The 19,871-nt window shown below is 34.4% G+C and overlaps 1 protein-coding gene and 1 long non-coding RNA gene across 5 annotated transcripts; one reads left to right on the forward strand and one right to left on the reverse strand.

The window, feature by feature from the left end:
* Nucleotides 1–1,627: 1,627 nt before the first annotated feature.
* LOC130649197 (uncharacterized) lies at nucleotides 1,628–16,357 on the reverse strand. 4 transcript variants are annotated; one of them, XM_057455444.1, is made up of 2 exons: nucleotides 16,311–16,357; nucleotides 1,628–3,873 (listed from the first exon to the last, which is right to left on the reverse strand). In XM_057455444.1, exon 2 carries the CDS (start codon nucleotides 3,850–3,852, stop codon nucleotides 2,137–2,139), a length of 1,716 nt encoding a protein of 571 aa, XP_057311427.1. In that variant the 5' UTR covers nucleotides 3,853–3,873; nucleotides 16,311–16,357; the 3' UTR covers nucleotides 1,628–2,136. The 4 variants fall into 4 exon arrangements, with proteins under 4 accessions (XP_057311427.1, XP_057311425.1, XP_057311423.1 ...); XM_057455442.1 differs by lacking the exon at nucleotides 16,311–16,357 and adding an exon at nucleotides 11,652–11,703; XM_057455440.1 differs by lacking the exon at nucleotides 16,311–16,357 and adding an exon at nucleotides 7,408–8,556.
* On the forward strand, nucleotides 4,485–15,125 carry LOC130649200 (uncharacterized). Its single transcript, XR_008983016.1, has 3 exons — nucleotides 4,485–4,626; nucleotides 5,445–5,529; nucleotides 14,501–15,125. It is a non-coding gene; the product is annotated as an uncharacterized LOC130649200 (long non-coding RNA).
* Nucleotides 16,358–19,871: the final 3,514 nt, after the last annotated feature.

Here is a 19,871-nt window from a genome sequence, read left to right on the forward strand (position 1 = left end):
CTTGATTATTTTTATACATCTTCTGTTTAATTAGCGCCCCTACTTATAGGTGCCTTTGATTAATTTCCTTTCTAAAAAGCGACTTAAATAAGCGCTCTTTCTCATAAGCGAATTTAAATAATTCTCATTCATAGGGACCCAGTAAGTTAGCAAGGTCGGTCTGTACTTTTGACCTCGGGCTTTGTATTTCAAAGTACAACATCAAAACTGGTCAGTATCCGTTTATGGTAGGGAGCATAATATAACTTAAGTGTAGAAATTTCGCGGGTATTTAATTTCGAGAGAAGAAGAAAAAAGAATACGCGGGAATTTATTTTGCAAAATCAAAGATTTAATGAAAATATGTGAGTACTAGTCGTTAGCCCGTGGACAATCCACGGGTTCGCCCGTCCTTTTAATACTGCATTGCGTGCTTCTCGCTATTGCGCAGGTAAGCTACCATTTTGCGTGACAAACAGACAGACGTATACGGGTATTATAATATAGACTAGTCGTTGCCCGTGGAAAAATCCACGGGTTCGCCCGTCCTTTATATTTACCCGTCGCAACAAAGTAGATAAAAATGCATGGCATTTGATATTCATGCTTCCGTTACATCATTTTCTAACTTAGCGGGGGGTCCGCGCAGAGACAGACAGACGACAGCTATTATTATAGAGACTAACCGTTAACCCGTGGAAAAATCCACGGGGTCGCCCGTCCTTTATATATCGCATTTCGTGTTTCCGCCACGGGACTCGCCTATCGCGGACAGACAGACAAAATACGGATATTGTTAAAGAGACTAGTCGTTAGCCTGTGGAAAAATCCACGGGGTCACCCGTCCTTTAAATTAACCCGTTGCAACAAAGTGGACAGAACTACATCGCATTTGGTATTGATACGCATTTTAAAAATTTCGTGTTTCCGTTACGTGACACGGTTTTCGCGGACACACAGACAGACAGACGACGGCTATTATTAAAGAGATTTATTTCCGTGAATTTAGCGAGGTGATAGAGTTGCGCGAGTATTTATTTCACAAATGGCGATGAACAACTCGAATTTTTACACTGAAAGTTTTACTACATGAAACATGCATCAATTTTTTTTCCTTTTTATCATCACTTATCGCAAATGCGTTGAATGCATTTCTCTATCATCGTTCCACTCTAATTAGATTCAACTTCATGATCTTGCTGCAAATTCTCTGAAGTGAAAAGGCATCCGTACAATGTTTCTTAGTATTAATGACGTCAATAGCCAGACAATGTCAATTAAATTGAGTCACTCTCCACTATAATTATTATTCTTATTCTTATTTTGTTGGTTTTTTGCTTCTCATTTTTGTATAGTGAAAAGTGACAGTAATTATTCTTAATTTTTCCAGAAATAATGCACAAATTTTTTTATTTTTTTTCGCCGATATTTATTTTTGAGAATAGAAGATTTTCGAATTATTCCCGAGTATTTAATTTCGCGAAACTAGAACTTTTTGCAAAAAGCCATACAACGCTTTCGTGCTCAGTGACTCGTAGAATGGTACTGAGAATCTACATTGCAACCTCGTCCACGGACTTTTTTCTTATTGCCTTAGAGATTATTAATGAGATAAAAACGTCCTGTGGGTAGGGTCTACATCCCTTAGTAACACAACCACAAATTGTTATATTAAATCTCTTCTATTTTTAAAAATATTTCACTTCTATTTTTTTTACATTTGTAAATAAATTCTGTTAAATAAATAATTATTTTTAAATATATATACGACAATTTGTTGAATTAAACAAAAACTTTAAGTTCGTGTTTCTGTTACATGCTTTTGTGATGCTTTTTGTGTTTGTGTTGAAGTTTCACTACAAGATTAATTTTGCATTCCTGCACGCTTTGGCTAAATTTGTTTTATGGCTAAATACATGGGAATAAATATATCTATAAGCCCGAATTTATCAGGTGAAAAATTATGATTCGCCGGAGTAAAAATTCTTTCAAGAATATCTAGCGACGTCTCGAGATCAACCTTATCCCCAGTGCCTTTTAGTGCTGTCACTAAAATAAAAAAACGCTGGGAACTAAGTTGATCTTGAGAAATAAAATAAATATTGTTTTTCACAATTATATAAATAATCGCTCGTACAGTGTTCTGACTATTTACTTCTATGAAGTATAAGTCGAATTGTTCGCACCGAGCCAGTATTCGTCTTCTTCTCTGATATCAACTAAGTTTTTTAACTGTCGCACTGCGTAGACAAGTATGCCAAGTAAAAGCGTAAATAGTATAATAGCAGTCAGTGAGACGTTCATTGTAACAAGTGGAACTAAAAACCCAGCAGGTACGAACGAGGCTTCGAATACCGACATACGAACTGCTTCTGTTAAGGCTTGAATCTCAGTTGGTACAACTTTGGCTAACATGGTTCGTGTAGATGTGATAATCAAAGGAACGCCAGCTATAGATAGTGCTGCAATGGCGAACAATAGCACAGTTAAAGCTGAGTTATTCTTTTCAACGAGAGGCAGGACAGCCAATGCTATTAAAGCTAGCAACGATAACATGGTTCCGTACATTAGCAGCAAAACATCTTGTAGGTAGTCGGTTAGGAAATATACGGAACCTGATATAAGAACCGATAAGAATTTATTCACCATACTCAACAGCGCCAGCTCAACTTTTCCCCAATAAAGAAATTTTGCTGCTAATACAGGTAATGAGGTCACAATGATGCTATAAACGAATGCTTCCATAAAAGTGACGACCATTAGCAGGGCAGTTGTTTGGTGCCGTAATATTTTCAAAATGGAAGCACACGTCTCGTGGGCAGCGTTGAATTTCTTCTTCTTCTCTTGGCTTACATCCTGATCATTTGTGTTTAGCTTCGTGTACTTGTTTGCTTTTAAAGATGGGAATGAAAAGCCTCGCGACATATCAGGGTCTTCTTCACTTTTTTCCTTCTTGTCAATGTTGAAATAAAATGGTTGCCCCACATCTCTTGTAATCTGTAATTTATTTTTTTCCATCTGTTCTTCTTTTGCTGTTGGCTCGCTTATCTTAGGTATACGTGTTTTATTACTTGAACGTACCTGCTGAAGATCTGACTGATCGAGGTCTTCCGATTCCGCCGAAGAACTTCTTGTTGACAAATCAGGTGTTGGTTCCGTGGAGGATAGTTTTTTAGGTGTTGAGCCCCCGGAGGAGCGCTTAATTCGTTCTTCAAGTTTCAAATCATATTCTTTTGAAATGTCACTAACTAAACATGGCGCGAGAAGTGTGGATAGGGCAAAAGCAAGTGCAAGAAATATTCCTGGCATATTCGCATAATTAATATGCCACTTTCCAATATCGAAATCAATATACAAGAATGTGAAAACGAGTCCTATGCTGGTAAAAGTTCCGATGCTGTATATAAGAGATAACGCAGAAACTCTCTTCGTCAGCTGTTTAGGCGAGTAACATCTAGATATTTCTCCCATGGCGATAACACCAAATGCAGGAGTCGTACCAGCAAGAAGCTGTCCAATCAGCGGTAACGCTGGTGAAAATGGTAGCGCATATAATAAATTGCCGAAAAAGCCTAAGATATTCACCACGAATATAGCTTGCTTGATTTTTCTTGTTCGGTCAATTAGCGGACTTATAAAGAGCGGGAAAATAACTCCACTCGCACCAATAAACGAAACAGAAAGTCCGTATAAGAAGTCTGGGTTTGAAACTCGCATCACATCTTTGAAATATAAATATTGAGATGAATAACGTATTGAATGTATCATGCCATGTATAAAGTTAGTGAAACACCAGTAAATAAACAAACGTTGTCTTTTTTCGCGCCAGTTGTATAAATGTACAGATGTTTCACTCGAGCAAGGACTTTCCATTATAACACGTCAATGTAGGCTCTAAAAAACATAAACATATCATCAGACGAAACATGAAGTCATCCGGAAATAAAGCGAACTAAATAAAAACAATTCGGTTTCCGTACTGCTGTGCCAACAAGATCAAAATAATTTGTTCCTGGGTGCATCTGTATAAAGTGGAAACGCTGTGACTAAATAAAGTTAGAAATTGGTTAACTATTAAAATTAATTTGTTTTTCCTCGGATGTTGTGTAAAATCATGAGTTGGATTCAGGGTTCGTTTTTTATTGAGTACATTTCCCATGACGTTTCAGTGACGTCATATAAATTTTAAAAATATTTTTAACCAACTTTTTCATGTTTTTTTTTTTTTATTTATTTTATTTTTAATTAAAAAGTCCACGTTAAACCTTAAAGTGGGTTGTTTGAAAGACTTTCTTTCAATGTTATTTTTTTAAACAATTTTTCGGCGTTTTTATCGCAAAGAGAATCCATCCGGTAGGTCACGTGTTTCTTTTTAAAAGTCGCCAGTCTGTAGCTACTCATGTGAAACTCTCACGAAAGATATTGATCATCAATTATCTAAATTTTGATTTTTGTTGAGAAAAAATTAAATAGTATATTAGAGATAATTACTACGAAAACATACTCTTTACATGATATTGTAAGTAATTTTACGGAAGGGTACTTCAACACTACTTAAACGAGTTTATCGCTGACCAGAGAGTTGATTTGCAACATATCCATAAGTCTTGTGCAAAGAGATTTTTGTCTTTCAACAATTATCTTCTGGTATGTTTCTTAAAACATCTTTCTTAGAGGCCTATTTATATGAGAAGAGAGAAAGGACGTTTACCGGGATAATTTTTGTTTCCTTCTCTTTATGGAAAAAAGTGCCCCGGGATTCTTTATATAGGGAAAAAGCCCAGCCTGACCCAGGATTCCACATAGCCGGAACGGGACGAAATTATCCTGGGAATTACATTCTTTATATAAGCACAAAGTAATTTTTAGTAAGATTAATGATAAGAACAGGATCCCGACAATCGTTCCGTCCTGACAATCGTTCCGTCCCGACAATCGTTCCGTCCCGACAATTGTCCCGTCCCGCCTTTTATATAAACAGTCCTGAAATTAGCAGATTCTTCAGATAACGATGCTACCACCCCGGTCATACATATTGCCAAAGAAGGAAAATTTCGAAGATCGTCCCACAAGCAATTATAAGCAATGTTCCCTTAAAATATGTCTCGGAAATGATCAGCCATACTAATTTTTGCTGATGCTCACTCAATTTCCGTCATCTCCGACTTTCATGAAAAACTTAATATTGCAGACAGCTGAACTTACGACTAACGAATATTCAACTTATTTACCTTGGCTGCACATATGTCAAATTAAGTACCAGAGAAGCCGAACTGTCACAGAGTAGTGGTCAGGGTTGCTGTTCAACAGTTTCAAGAAATATACAAAACGCAGTGATTTATAAATGTATAATTCAAGATTGTAGTTCTAAAATCTACAGAGAGAATATAATTCATCCCTTAGTCTTTTACTCTTTGATTTTTTATGAGGAAAACCTAGGTAATTGTTGGTTGTACTTTCTTTAGAGATTTCAAGTAAAAGAACCTAAATCAACGAAATATTTTACAAAATAGAGAAAATATGATATGATCTTTGACGTCATAGAGCCAGGTAGGTTTAAGTTTTTTAGCATTCTTATACATTGTCTTTATAACCCATCAAATATCACCTGGGAGAAAAGGGAAAGATTTCACCGCTGTTTGGAATCTCGTGTCAGTTACATCTGCAAAATTATTTCCAGCAAAGCCAAGGTTTTGAGCAAACAAAAGGATGGGGAATCAAGTCTAAAAGTATTTTCGCGATGAAAGTAACAATCTCCTCATATATGAGAATAAGATACATAGAAAAGAACCCAAGACACATCCCTTTTTTTAACAAAAAAGAAAACGGGTGCTGTCAACACGTTAGCTTAAACAAAACAGATTAATATTCTACATTGTTTGGTAAAGATTTTGATTGGCTAGAAGAAGTCAACCGGCAACAAGCTGCCAATAAGTTGACAAAACACGTGAATAACGAAACAAGACATTTTATGACATGTTTTGTCTTGAAACTTTATTTTGATCAACTCATCGTACGTTTTTGGAGCTGTCAGTTTTATTATTTTACAAAAGTTTTACCGTCTCATGTTCTTATAAGGTACATAAAGCTGCAAAAAAACGAAAAAAAATAAAGGAACATACAACCCCCTTTCTTTGCCTCAGGTTTCTCCTGAATTTTTGCTTGCTCTTCATTTTGAAACAGAGAATGTTTTTAAGGATTCTGTGTTTCTTTTATGTTGTTGTGTTTTAAAATTCGCAGCACAAATACAATTTTTTTTACGTTTTACATGATTTGCACAGTTGTAGTAAAGGTTATGAAAACAGGGACGTAAACTCTACGACCAACCTCGTCCCTAGGGCCTCTTTGCGTTTTTGATATTGTTCAAAAGAATTGAATGTAATAAAATAGAATACCAACTTCACCCTTAGGGCTTCTAAGGTTTTTTATTAAGACGAAGCCGAATGAAGCCCTGTGGATGAGGTAATAAATATGTGACTTTTGTTTATGCAACCTAGTTACCAGATTTCTGTTGGCTAATTTTAGTTATTAGCCAACAGAAGTCTGGTAACTAGGTTGAAATTAAGTTTACTTATCATTTTTGTCACAAAAATTTACTTTTTCTTTCCTCTAATTATTAACAAGCCAGTAAAAAACTTTTTCTGTTTGAACTATTGAACTTTAAAAAACGTGACAAAGTATCTAGGAACTAGGAACAAAATGTATAAAACATTCAGAAACCGCCCAATGAGGAAGATTCACAGAGTCCGTTTGAGCGCCACGCGTTATACCTGCTCCTGTCTCTAAAAAGATTAAAATATGAACCTTGGGTAAAATCCATTGATTAAGTTTTTTAATTTTCACGTTTCTAAATAGCCTGCTTCACCTTAACAGAGATTCCATGATATTTGAAATTTTAAATGAGAGAAAAACAAGAACGAAGACAACAAGTACAAATACTTAAATAAACGAAAAGGAAAACAACAAAAGGTGGATCAAAATCAAGAGATAAACAAACTAACCAAACTTGAATCCAAACATCTTGTCAGAAATATCGTTACAAGAAAACGGGAGAAAACTCAGACAAAAAAACAAACGAAAAAGACATACATGAAAAAGAATTTACAAACAATATTTCTTTCTAACATTTTGCCGAATATGTTCCATATATAATCTCTGCCACGTGTGCACAGTATCGACACACAGCTTGTTAGGAAAGCCCAATAACTGTAGGAAGGGACACGGAAGAAAGAATTTGACCACCTGATTTCCAGCCTCGAATACGAAAAAAAAACTTTTAAAAAAATGATTCTTTTTTAACGACGTCAGTAAATGGTGTCATGTAACACAGTCAGAAAAAAAGCTTTTTTAATTACGATGGACACGCATCTGTATGATGCACCTGTACGTTGCACCTGTAAGTCATTAAAATACGAAGAGAAACCATACCCTTTGAGAATAATCTGTCGTTTTCAACTTCTGCTTGTTTCAACTGAAGAAGTTAGTCCGATAAATGTGACCGTATATAAACCATGTACAAATATTTGAGAGGAATGTTAAATTTTTTTTTATTGTTTTCGCTTTTTCATCCGGTTAATCCACACAATTCTAATTTGAACATAAGTTGATAAAAAGCCGCTTTTAAATTGATATAAAATGTAAAAAAAGGAGACAGATTTGATATATCCGCACATGAAATCCTTCTTAGAAATCGAATTCTTTATTCCGATTTTTATCCTTTCTTTTTCCATTTTTTTATTATTACTTCTTTTGACATCTTTCTTTTCAAATTTATAATATCTTTATATATAGAAGAATCATTTCCTCCTTTTTAAATTTTGCCGAATTCTTTTGCTGTATTATGGGGAAAAAATTCGTTACTATATCCTAAAAAGAGAAAGAAGAATACTCAAGATTTGTGTGAATTTTATTTTACCCAAGACGATTAGATTTTGTGCTTTCGGTTCCTCATATTTTTTTAATGGCAAAATGGAAGTAAAATTCGATTTTTCTAGGTAAATTCCATAAAATTGGGAATTGGTTTGGAGTACTTTTAATGTTCTGACATCTTAGGCACAGAAGAAGTTTTGACTTTACAGTAAGGTCTTGCGGGCACTACAGCAACCTTAGAAGAAGTGTTGGCTAAGAAAGGAGATATCGTTCGGCGATGTTTTGTAGTATATGAATTATACAGATTTATTTGAAATTTAAGCGGGCTATTTCTAGCAATTGCCAGTATCTAAAAATTTAGGAGTTTAAAAACTAGAAAAGTTATCAAGTTGAAATGTAATACAGAAATACAAAGTCGGTACCATACTTTTGATGTTTTTTTAAAGAGCTCTGGGGACGAGAATGTTTCATGTTTCCCTTTTTTAACAGCAAGTGAGAAATAAAAATCAGGCTTGGATGCGAAAAACACAATTATACGTTACGCTTATATATTGAAGAACGAATTATAAAATCTACCTTGCCTTGTGAGCTATATGGGTAAGGTGAAATTGTATTAGTTTCAAAAAAAAATAGCAACAAAACTAGGGTATAATTACACAAGGCCAAAAAAATATCACCAGGATTCATCAAGGTAGAGCAATATGCTTACCATTTGCTTAAAAATCCCCCTACTGCAGTCTAAATATGCTTATAAGCGTCATGCTTATAACAAAAACATGGTTATACAATTTAGTAAACCGGAGCTATTTTGAAATGCTCGGGAATAACCTGGACCGAAATGGATTAAGAATGTTTTTTTTACAGCAACTTTTCATCGTCCTATAAATTATGACTATACACAAAAAATACGTGACCGGTAAATAAAAATGCCCGTAATTTCATTGCGTTATAATTAGAAAAAATCACTGTGCCTTGCAAGCATAGCGCACGTTCTTTTGTCGTATCATGAAAACAAAATTTCTCCCTTCGAAAATAGATTTAACTCTTATGAGAAGTTGCAGAAAAATTTAAGATGTCCGTTAAAAGTTTTTTTCGGCCAATAATTCTGTCAGATTTGTACTGTAGCAAAAAGGGGACTAATTTAACACAGAAGAAAATAAAAAGTACTGTCCCGACCTGTCTAACCGTTGTACTCAAAAATCAGATTCTGTAATTTTCACAGGATCACACTCTCTTCTAGCCAGGAGACCCAGCGTAATTTTTCTTGCCACCGGGAAATCGGAGTAGTTAAGGTGGGAAAAATTACGTTGGGTCTTAAACGATTTTTCTGCGGCCAAAATCTGGCCGCGCTTTTTTATTGGCTAATTCTATTGTTCTTTGCTCACGTGGTCCATGTCGGGGAAATCCCTTTTCATCCGAATATTCCAGCAAGTGGTTTCACTCACCCTAACAAACATTAGTAAACTATTGAAGTTTTTACCATAGTAACATGTGGCCAAACTTGGTAAACAACTCACAGATAAATTAAAATGGCCTCCGAAACGATTAGTCACATTGTTATATTTAAACTCGGGGTTTACGCTGAGTCATTCGTTCGCGTGTAAGCTTTTGTTTGAGAGAAACTCATTTTATCAACTCGAAGAAGAAAGCTTAGTTAACTAGGCTAACTCTCTTTAACTGTCATACAAAATTATATTGATGCTAGGTTACAGCTTCATTTACAATGGTACAGTTTTAAAGAAGTAGAAATACCTCGCGTGTTTGCTTAAATCCTTTTCTTTCGTTTTCAAGAAGACTACGTAATATCAAAATGGAATTCATTGTTATACACGCTTTATCGGGTACAGATAGTCAAGAAAAGATAAAGAAAATGCTTTCACAAGTCATGCGATTCACGACGGTTTACATAAATTCTGCACGTATCAAGCTGGTTTATAGTAATATTTTTGTATGAGAGCGTTCTATTGAGGATAACAAGAAAAAAATCCTGGGAAGGAGTTTGTGGCGCGCTGTTAAGCCGAATTCTCACAATAGATCAACTTCAATCCCAGAGCTCTTCTACGCCTATGACATTTTGTTTTCCGTCCAATTGCCATATACGTAAAAGCACAGGGGACAAAGTTGACCTATTTACACGGAGCAAGTAATTTTCGTGCTTAAGAAAATTTCCGTGTAATTTGACAGGAATTTTATTTCGGAGTGCTCCAATTAATTAAGTTAGACGTTCAAATGTTCAAAAACATTTCAACACAAACAGAAAATATTGAGTTTTGCATTCTCTGTGCTGCAAAAACATTTCAACACAAACAGAAAATATTGAGTTTCGCATTCTCTGTGCTGCGAAATTAACGTTATTACCGTCTCACATAAAAACGAACCAATAAAACATGTCGGTGACGTAAATTTAGATACAGAACAAGTTTTATGTATACTGTTTATGATTTATTTAGTTCAACGAACTTTCTAAACACCATTCTCCCATAATCGTAACCAACGAGGAGAATAAGCACGAAGTTGTATAAGTATGAGTAAACAATCTATTATAAATGCTGATTAGACAAAATTTATGTAAAGAAACCAGCACTAACATCCGATTATTACGGAAACCGATTATCATATCCAGCAGAGTTCTATAAAACATAGGATGTGAAATTCCGATCACAAGAGCAAGATTTCCGGAAGATTATCATTTCCAACTTGATTAAAACTTCTGCAAATATCGGTACCAGTCTATCTCTTTAAATAATTGAAAAATGGAGAAAACTAAACTAGGTACGAGATTCTTTTCTTACATGATAATCATAAAAATATATTATCTACCACGCAACGCCTCCAAACATTCGCGGAGTGAGAGATCACACGAATTCCGTTCTTAAGGTGGGTACTATGGAAATAAATGGCCGAATTTCAATAATTTTGTTTTACCCGTTTTCAGACAGCAAATTCATCTTAGAATACCGTGGTAATTAGTGCTTATGACAAATTTCGGTTTTTATTGCGCATTTTGGCGCTTTTTCCAACCAACCGCAAATATAACTGCATAATAACGCCCATAGCAACCATTTTTGCTTTTTTAGACAGCTTTCCTGCCCCTCCGTCGATGTTTAATGTTTTCCAATTGCTAGATGACACTTTAGGGCCTCCTAAGACAATATACAACAGGTCGAAATAGTGCTGCCGTACACCTTTTGTCGATCCACAAGTCAATAATGTCTATGAAATAATCTTTAAACAAGTTTTTTGCCGTTTAACTTCGGAAACCAGGAGAACAAAGATTTCTCAAGACCAAATACCCATACTTTACAATTTCTTTTGTCGCTGCCGGTATTCGTACGATCTAATGCTGGTACCTCCCGTTTTCCAAATCAAAATTCTGCTCTGAGAAACTGACGGATTCGCCCTGTTTTAGCCTTTTTGTCGCAAGACGTTTGTCCTTGGAAGACGAGTCAAATAATTGTCGGTGCTACCACCCATACACGTGACCCTTGCGAAATATACGCGATATAGTTTATTTCTGTAGTAACCACCTTAATGGAAAGAAGCCCTGGGGTCGAGGGTAATCAGGGTAATCAACATGCCTTCCACTTTTTTCGGAGCTTTTTGACATAAACTTTAGAAACTACTTTCAAGGTTTATTTCAAACAGTGGGGACGAGATTATCTTACTTAAGCCTAGAAATAATGTTGGTAAATAACATGTTATATTTTCATCCAAAAACATTGGTTCCCAGACTTCCCAAATACTTATATTGCAATAAATAAATAACTTTTGAAATGAAATAAATAAGCAAACTAACTATTTACCTTCTTGCAGCATTACCTCCGAAGCGTTTGAACACACAACAGTAAGTTAATACTATTTCACAAATACGACAAAGAGGTTTTCTATACTCGCCTATTTCCATACAAATACGGGGGTAATTCCACGTATACTATTAATTATTTAACATCACCTATTTATTTCTCTTCCTTTGTCAAATACAACGCTAGGCACGTTTCTAAATCTTATTATATTCATTATAATAGAGTATATTAACCTTCTTAGCCTTTCTTTCCTACGCTAAGTATTTCTAAGATGTACTAACAGCTATGCCTACCATGTTTAAAAGCCGCTATAAGGCGCCAAAACTTTTTGCCTTCGTTGTAGTTTTTGTTAAAGCGCACAACGAACATCTGGGCTCTCGATGTGTCGATTTTTCGTATGAAAGGTATTATGGTTGTGAAATTGGTTTGCAACTCGATAAAATCTTAAAAACAAGAAATAAAAAGAAGTTTCATTGTTGGCATTATATCAATCCTAACTCACAAAGAGTAAATCCTGCATAAGCTCACCTTTACTTTCTAACCTCTGATTTGTCGTGTTATCACTGTAATAAGTTTCAGAAAGTCATTTTAGTTGAGTGAGATTATAAAAATCTCTTAGCAAGGTTCTTTTGGTCCTTCATCTGAAAAGCGAGTCATTTAAACATCAAAACGTCACTAGGTTACCCCCGGTTTACGGTCACTAAATTAACAATTATACTCATGGATTTGTCGAACAGTTAAATTAGAAAATGAAGAACTTTGTTAACAATCTCTTTATGTACTTGACATAAAGAATACTCAGTGTATTTCTGTAGGAGACTGGTACACAAGTATATAAAGAGAGGAAATTACAACCTTATGCTTTTCATCGTCTGTTTTACCGATTGATTTGATTAGTATGATATCTGAACAATTAATTATATTCTCTCCTTATTTTATTCTTCCTTTTTCTTAACAGTTAGTTGTTATCTATTTATATTAGTTATATAAAATTAGAAAAACAGAATTAATCGTTAATTATGCAGACTAATGTAACAGTGTGGGAGATATTTCATGTAAGACTTCACGTTATTCTGTTAATTCGATGTCCACTTTGAGAGTTTAAACTTTAAAAAGGTGGTAAGATTAAAAATGTGAGTGCTTATTTGACACAAAAATATCATAATAATAAGAAATAAAAAATAAAATAAAAAATAGTAGAACAAAATTTTTACGCGGGTGGAGAATTATCTGTAATCTCGTAAGAAAGAAACAATCGGACTGTAATAATTTGAAATGTTTCTTTCAAATTTTCCAAAGCAAGCGAAAAATACAAATCGCGAAACTTTCTCCCTTATTTTAGGTTTTTACCGCACAGTTTAATTTTCAATATTTTGTGACAGTCGATAGTACTAAAAATGTCGTCTATATTAAATCAATACGATAACATACGTCAGGGTACGCTTTTGCCTATTTTGTGCAACCTTGTTCCCAGCGCTCGTTGTCTTTATTATAAAGACAACAGGCGCTGGGAACGAGGTTACTATGCATTGTTAGGTCATATTTGATCTTTGTGACTGGTGATTGCGCCGTTGAAAACTTAATTGTTTGGCCCTAATTTTCTCCATTAAAAAAACAGGCGTAAATGTAAATAATAAATAGCCCTGAGGGTGTGGTCGTCTTGGGCGCGGTCATTTTGTTATTCCTAACTGAATTTTTAAATCATTATTACAAATTAAATTGCATTCTTCTGTCACGTGAGTTATGTGTTGGAGAGTTAAAAAAGTAACATTTGTCAGTATATGTTTATATGAGTTAAATTTTCACTCGGTGGACCATCCTCGTCGGGTCATATTACAAATAATTACAAAGAAAATATGAAAAAGACGAAATAAATATTAGATGTAGTTTCACGTAATTTGAGTTAATTTTTAAAATCTGCTCAAATTTTTAACATCTTTACTTTTGTATATATTTATAATATATTTTATTTATTTCATACTATTATTCTTCTTTTTGTTTAATCGAGAACGATTTTATTATAAACGGCGGATGTTTCGAGTTATTAAATGTTAACGCCTTTAGGTCTAAATAAGATTATTCGAATAGGAATATAACGAATTAGTTGAATACAAACAACTTTGTTTCCAGTTTCCTGCGTTGGTATATACAACTTGAGAAACGTGGCTGTTTCTTTAAAACAGTGTAAACTTTATACATTATTTTCTTAACATTTAAGAAATATTAAAACATGACTATAACGTCAATAAAATTTCACGTGAATTCGCTCGCGACAAAACAAAATGGATAAATTATAACGCATTTACCATTTCGTGTTTCCGTAGCACGTGTCGCGTTTCCCACATAGTGAAGTACATCACACTAACCACAGCGACTTCGTAATAGTAATCGGAAAAATTAAACTCCGGTGAAATGCGAAACATTCTTTCAATCTTGTCGATCAAAAGTTGTTAAGAACCTCACAAAATTACTCAGCCTTTTTTTTTAACAAACACATAGTTTTTAAACAACGCGCTTCCTAGGGGTTTAGGTCTCCAAATGACTCCACAATGAAGTAACTTGCTTAAAACAACGTACAGACCTTGCATTCATCTCATGGACACTCTTTGTCCACTTAGCAACCTTCCCACCGTGATATTGTGTGTTTAATAGAATTCACTACTGACGAATACGATCTGGGTTCATAATGCCATGTGGTATCGGCAATCTCCTCCCAAGAACTTCTTTTTTAATACTAGAGGCAGCTAAGCAAATTGAGAGGAAAAATACCCTAACAGAAGACTTGACCGAAAAAACAGTGTCACTGCTTCTATTTCTTACAGGAGATAATTTTCGTCTTTTTATTTTAGCCGGTTGAAGGAGATTTCTTTTGAAATTATCATGGATGCAAGTGAGATCAACAGAAGTGATACTGTCAAAATTCATTGTAATAACTAACAAGACGTATGATATACGCAAACAACCTCGCGAATAAAGTTTACAAAAAGCTGTCTATCAAATTGCGATTTTTGTTACGAAGTTAGACACGACATATTTTACTATTCAGATACGCAATAATATTTGTTACACACTTATTTTTCAAAATTGGTTTGTGAGACCTTCCTGAACGGAAAATTCCTCGAACTTTTAATTTTCGATGGGTCCGTCTTGGGTGAACCGACTGACAGGAAGAAGAAAGACCACAAACCCACAAAACCCAAAATTTGCGAAATTCATTAATTCAGTTAATTCTGCCTACATTCACTTTTAAAAAGTTTGGTGGAAACACCTTTATTTATTAGTTAGTTAAACAAGTGTTTTGAACACTTGTCTTATCTTTTTAAAAAAGAAAAAAGAAAAAAAAAGTAAAAATAGTTACCAAGATGAGATTCGAACACACGACGACTCCCGTGTCGGTGCTCAGAGAGGCAAAAATTTCCATTCTTGTAGGACACATTTGCGTTTTAATACAAGCTCACGAGCTTGTAACAAATGACAGGAAGTCAGAGTTTTCTAAGATTTTTATATTATGTAAAACAAGTTAGACGATTTGTAAAATACGGCACAAATAAAAATTAAAAAATTATGAAATAATCAAGAAATATTATTTTTTATCTCTTTCTAAAATGCACTTACTATTGAAGAAAGTATACCAAGTTAATTTTCTGGAAAAAAAAGATCCTTATTTCATATTATACATTCAAAAAAATCAATCGAAGAACATATGTAACGTCATTTAGCGGTTATTCTTAAAGATCCGATTAAGTAGTTGTGTTTACTAGTTTATTTTAAGGCAGGCACATTACGTAACCGTTTGTAAACGGAGCTATTTATATAATCTATTTTCATAGAGTAGTTCCCTCCCTCGTTTATGCAACCATCCTACTTATGTAACACCCTTTTTGAGATTAATAGCTCGGCCTTTTATGGAAGGAAATTTAAATGTATAGTTATTGATCGCGTTTCTAAAGTTCTCTACAAGCAATAAAATTATAATCCTATAATTATTAATATTTTATGCATTTTTAACATTTTTTGGCTCTAAAGCCGAATTTCTTAGTCGGAGGTTGTCAGAAAGAGAAAAAAGACTGTTATCTCTTTTTACCTTTTCAAATTAGTTTCAAAAATAGAGGGACCAACACAGTGACGAAGGACAGCCCATCATGGGTGTCCTACTAAAGAAAATGTTTATTTCAGAACTCCTGATTTGCTAATATACGCTATGCAAATTCTACTAAGATTTTACGTATTAGAATAAAGAAAATAGTGCTTTAAAAGCTTACTAAGCTGCAATCACTCAAAAAAGGCCATAGTCCCTTGCCCTCTACCCCACTGTCAGCAGACCTCTCCTCCACATTCCCTCGCCCTCTACCCCACTGTCAGCAGACCTGTGCGTTTATCTCATATTTAAGTGACTAATTACTAATCACGTTGCTAGCAGAAAAGCGATTTTACTACCATTAATAGCAATAAAAGATAAACAAACGAATTGTTACAAACAACAGCTTTACGACATTTACACATATTCTTCAAGATGGTATCTCATAATGGAATTTAATTTATAAAAAACTTTGTATATTACACAATATAGCGAGGATATAAGAGATTCTGATTAAAAAAAGTATTAGCAAAAATTAAGAACACAAATATATTAAAAACTTTTATAAAAATTCCAATTACCTTCACCTTCTTGGTAATAAAAACTTGAGTAAAGATGATGGTGAAAACTTTCTGTTTTGAACTTAACCACTGTAATGTATTTGTGCTGTGATGATTCTTAATCATGGCTTAATATTTAATTGATAGCATTGTGCGATAACTTCCGTCCCATAATCATTAAACTAATTACTCCATGTAATCCTCTTGAATGAGTTTTCTTAGTTGTAAATGTTCATGGCGCATTTATTTGTATATTAGTTTGCAACCTGCAGGGAATACGTTTAGATGAGGTTGTAAAGGGATGGAAAGAAACGAAAGTAATTTAAAACAAGATCAAAAAGTGATTACTTTTTCGGTTGAGGTAAGGGGTTAAGGATAGTCGCTGAAAAAACAAAAGAATTTAAAGAACACCAAAAGAAAGATAAATGATATGCTTAAATTATTAGGGTACATCCTGTTGATAGGAGTGATGAAATATTCATATAATCCTCCATAGACGTTTGAGTTGGGGGAAGTCCATGATAAATTTCAACGTTGAAGCACAACAGAATGGGGTTCACAAATGCAGACTCTTTTCTTTGTTATTATTTCTCGAAGTGCTTCATCAACCACACAATCTTCGTTGACAATGGTTATCAATTTTTTTCTCCACAGGGAATCAAACATATTATTACCAGTTGGAGCTTCATAGCTCTTTGTGACACTGGGCAGCCAAATATATTGAACAATTATCTCCAGGCATATAAATAGAAACTTAAAATTAAATTCTTTGTTACTAATCTGAAAAACCGCCATTTATAATTTACCGTGCCTGTAGAAAACTGGGTTCTACAGTTTTGATACGGCCACAAATAGATCAAAACAATGCTTCTATTGTTATAGCGTTGCATTAGAGACTCTCTCTTTTTCCTATGGCTATGGTTAAGATAAGAAAGACAAATACATAAGCGTTTCTTTATACTTGCTATGCAAGTACTTTTACATTATCCCGGTTCATACATACAAACGAGGTTATCTTAAAGTAGGTAACTCACAGAAAAGACGTTACACGACCTTTAGTTGCGCAATCATATCTCCAACGTTTAAATGTTTTTACCGTTAGCAATCTATTTCCTGTTCGTCACTTAAATAATGACACGTCAATTTGTCAAGGAAAAGAAACTAATAACACAAGTTACGTATATAGGAACACTTTCCTTCCGAAGTCTTTCGTTTCGAAGTTCAACAATTTAAAGTTATTTTTATCTGCATAAAGACTTACACAATAGCTGGCAATTTGTGTAGGTACCTAAAATATTGCAATAATTGACTGACTTAGTTACCATATTCCTTAGAAATCAACTTGACACCAGTCTTTTCGGTTGACAAAAACAAACGCAGCACATGCCTTTTCAAAGTAATATTATACACGAGAGTTGGAATCTTTTAAAAACTTGTAAGCGAGGACACAGCTTAAAGTAAGTAAGTAAATTTTTTTTATAGCAAGAACAGTGTTTATAAAAGCAGCGACAGTTGTCGAAATTTTCATTAAGGGCTTGGTGATAAGACTATTACAGTCTTCTTCTTGCTCCTGTCATTTTTAACTACTCTAGCTGCATCAAGGATATGCAATCACATATTACTAGATTCTACATTATAACAGCTATAGTTTTGTATTTATTTTTACGAAAAAAATGTAAATTCTTTAACGGCAAAAAAACAATAATAAAGAATTTGTGATGTTTGATTTTCATCGGTGCCTACTACACGTTTTTTTAAGAAAATGTATTATAAAAATATCAGGCTTAGATTTTAGGTTAGTCATTAGTCCATAGAAGCACTTGCTCGCTCGTACTGTATATTCCGGTCCGCAGATTATCACACATCGCATAGATTCCAGATATTCGGCTACTATTTTAAGCTAATACGGGCATTAATAGAGAAACAAGAAGAAATGCGTCTTTTACATCTGCACTGAAAGAGAAATCAAAGGGTCATAGGCAATTCGCTGCGACAAGAGCGTGCGGCATAAAATTCATTATGTAATGCATATAAAGCATTAAGGCTCGTTTCCATTTGACAGCATTTTCCGCTATAGCGCAAAAAGCTGTTTTACTTTTTTCTGGTGCATGCGCACTTTGACAAAATTGCCGCCAGTTGAGAGATTTTTTGTGCTCGAGAGCAGCTGTTGAGCTCAGCGTCAAAGCTAAATTCATTCTATTTTTGGTGACGTTGTTTTTCTCCCTAGCAACAAATAGCCAATGATATTTCAGTATTTTATTTGATATACTGAAATATCATTGGCTATTACGTAATTTTGCCAGTCGTCAGCAAAATTTAAAAAAACATAAACAATAATAAATCTGAAAATGGCAAACAACGAAAATGAACTTGAAATGAATATGCTCTATCATTAAATTTTGAAGCAACAATCAAACAATTCTAACGAAGAAACTACTGTTGATGTTGCAGCAATAAGACCTCAAGAGGATTATGATACTGAAAGTTTTATCCTGGATATAGAATCATATCCATGTTTATGGAATACTACCACAAGGTCTCATCATGACCAAAACATGCGTATTACTGATTGGTAACAGTTGGCCAAATGGTTTGGAAAACCAGGTTGGTTTGCTATCTCTTTATTATTCTAATCTAACCAACTTTAACTATAAAGTAAACTTACTCGAAAACTACTTGCAGTTGATAATTGAGCATTTCAACTTATGAGATACCATAGTGTAATGCATCAGCGTTCATTGGGACCTGTAACGTCACGAAAACGGGACAATTTCACAATAAAAGGAGTAACCCAAGATAGTAATTCTTTAAATCGAGTTGGTGACATAGTAAAAGCCTTGAAAAAGTATTCGTGATCGAACAACATGAGAGCTTTTATCAAAATTGCGCACAACCCTTTCGAACGTATCGAACGGATAAAGAAACGCGACCATACTCGTCCCCCCCCCCAGAACTTGTTAGGTTTTTTTTATTGGGACAGAACCTGAACCGCCATCAGTAGGTCAAAAAGGAGAAAAAGCTCTAGGAACGAAGCTAAAAATGCGGCCAAAAGTATTATTTTCATCACCATGAAAAAAAACGACATTCGAATATCACGACACACTCTAGCCTACATATAGACTGTGCGATTTGCCTTAGTCGTTCAACATTGATGGAAAGAGGGGACTGGGAACTGGCAACGGGTAAGCTAGAGATTAATATATTTAGTTATGGACTGATGCTATCATCAAAAGATGTTCTCAGCTGAAATGTTACTTTGACTTTCATAAAACTTTAACAACTTGTTTTTAAAATGGACTAATGTTTTTGCAGCTGACCGCTACACAACAGTCACACCAAGCATTGGCACTATCTTTACTAAGTTGAAACACATCAGCATAAATATATATAATTAATACCGATCATTATAAACAAATATGGCGGCTGCTTGAAGTGCGTTATTGCGGAGTCCACTGTTGTTTTCGTTATTCATTTGGTGAAAGAATTGTTTACAACATTTTTTTTTGTAGTCTGCAAGAAATCTTGTTGAGAAAACGGCAAACGAATAAGTTTTATAGAAAAACCTAATCTATATAATAATAC

Source organism: Hydractinia symbiolongicarpus, chromosome 7 (assembly GCF_029227915.1).
Source record: "Hydractinia symbiolongicarpus strain clone_291-10 chromosome 7, HSymV2.1, whole genome shotgun sequence".
NCBI classification, from domain to species: domain Eukaryota; kingdom Metazoa; phylum Cnidaria; class Hydrozoa; order Anthoathecata; family Hydractiniidae; genus Hydractinia; species Hydractinia symbiolongicarpus.

Excerpts from the sequence above, each read along its gene's own strand:
- LOC130649197 (XM_057455444.1), bottom strand. The coding sequence starts at position 3,852 with ATGGAAAGTCCTTGCTCGAGTGAAACATCTGTACATTTATACAACTGG.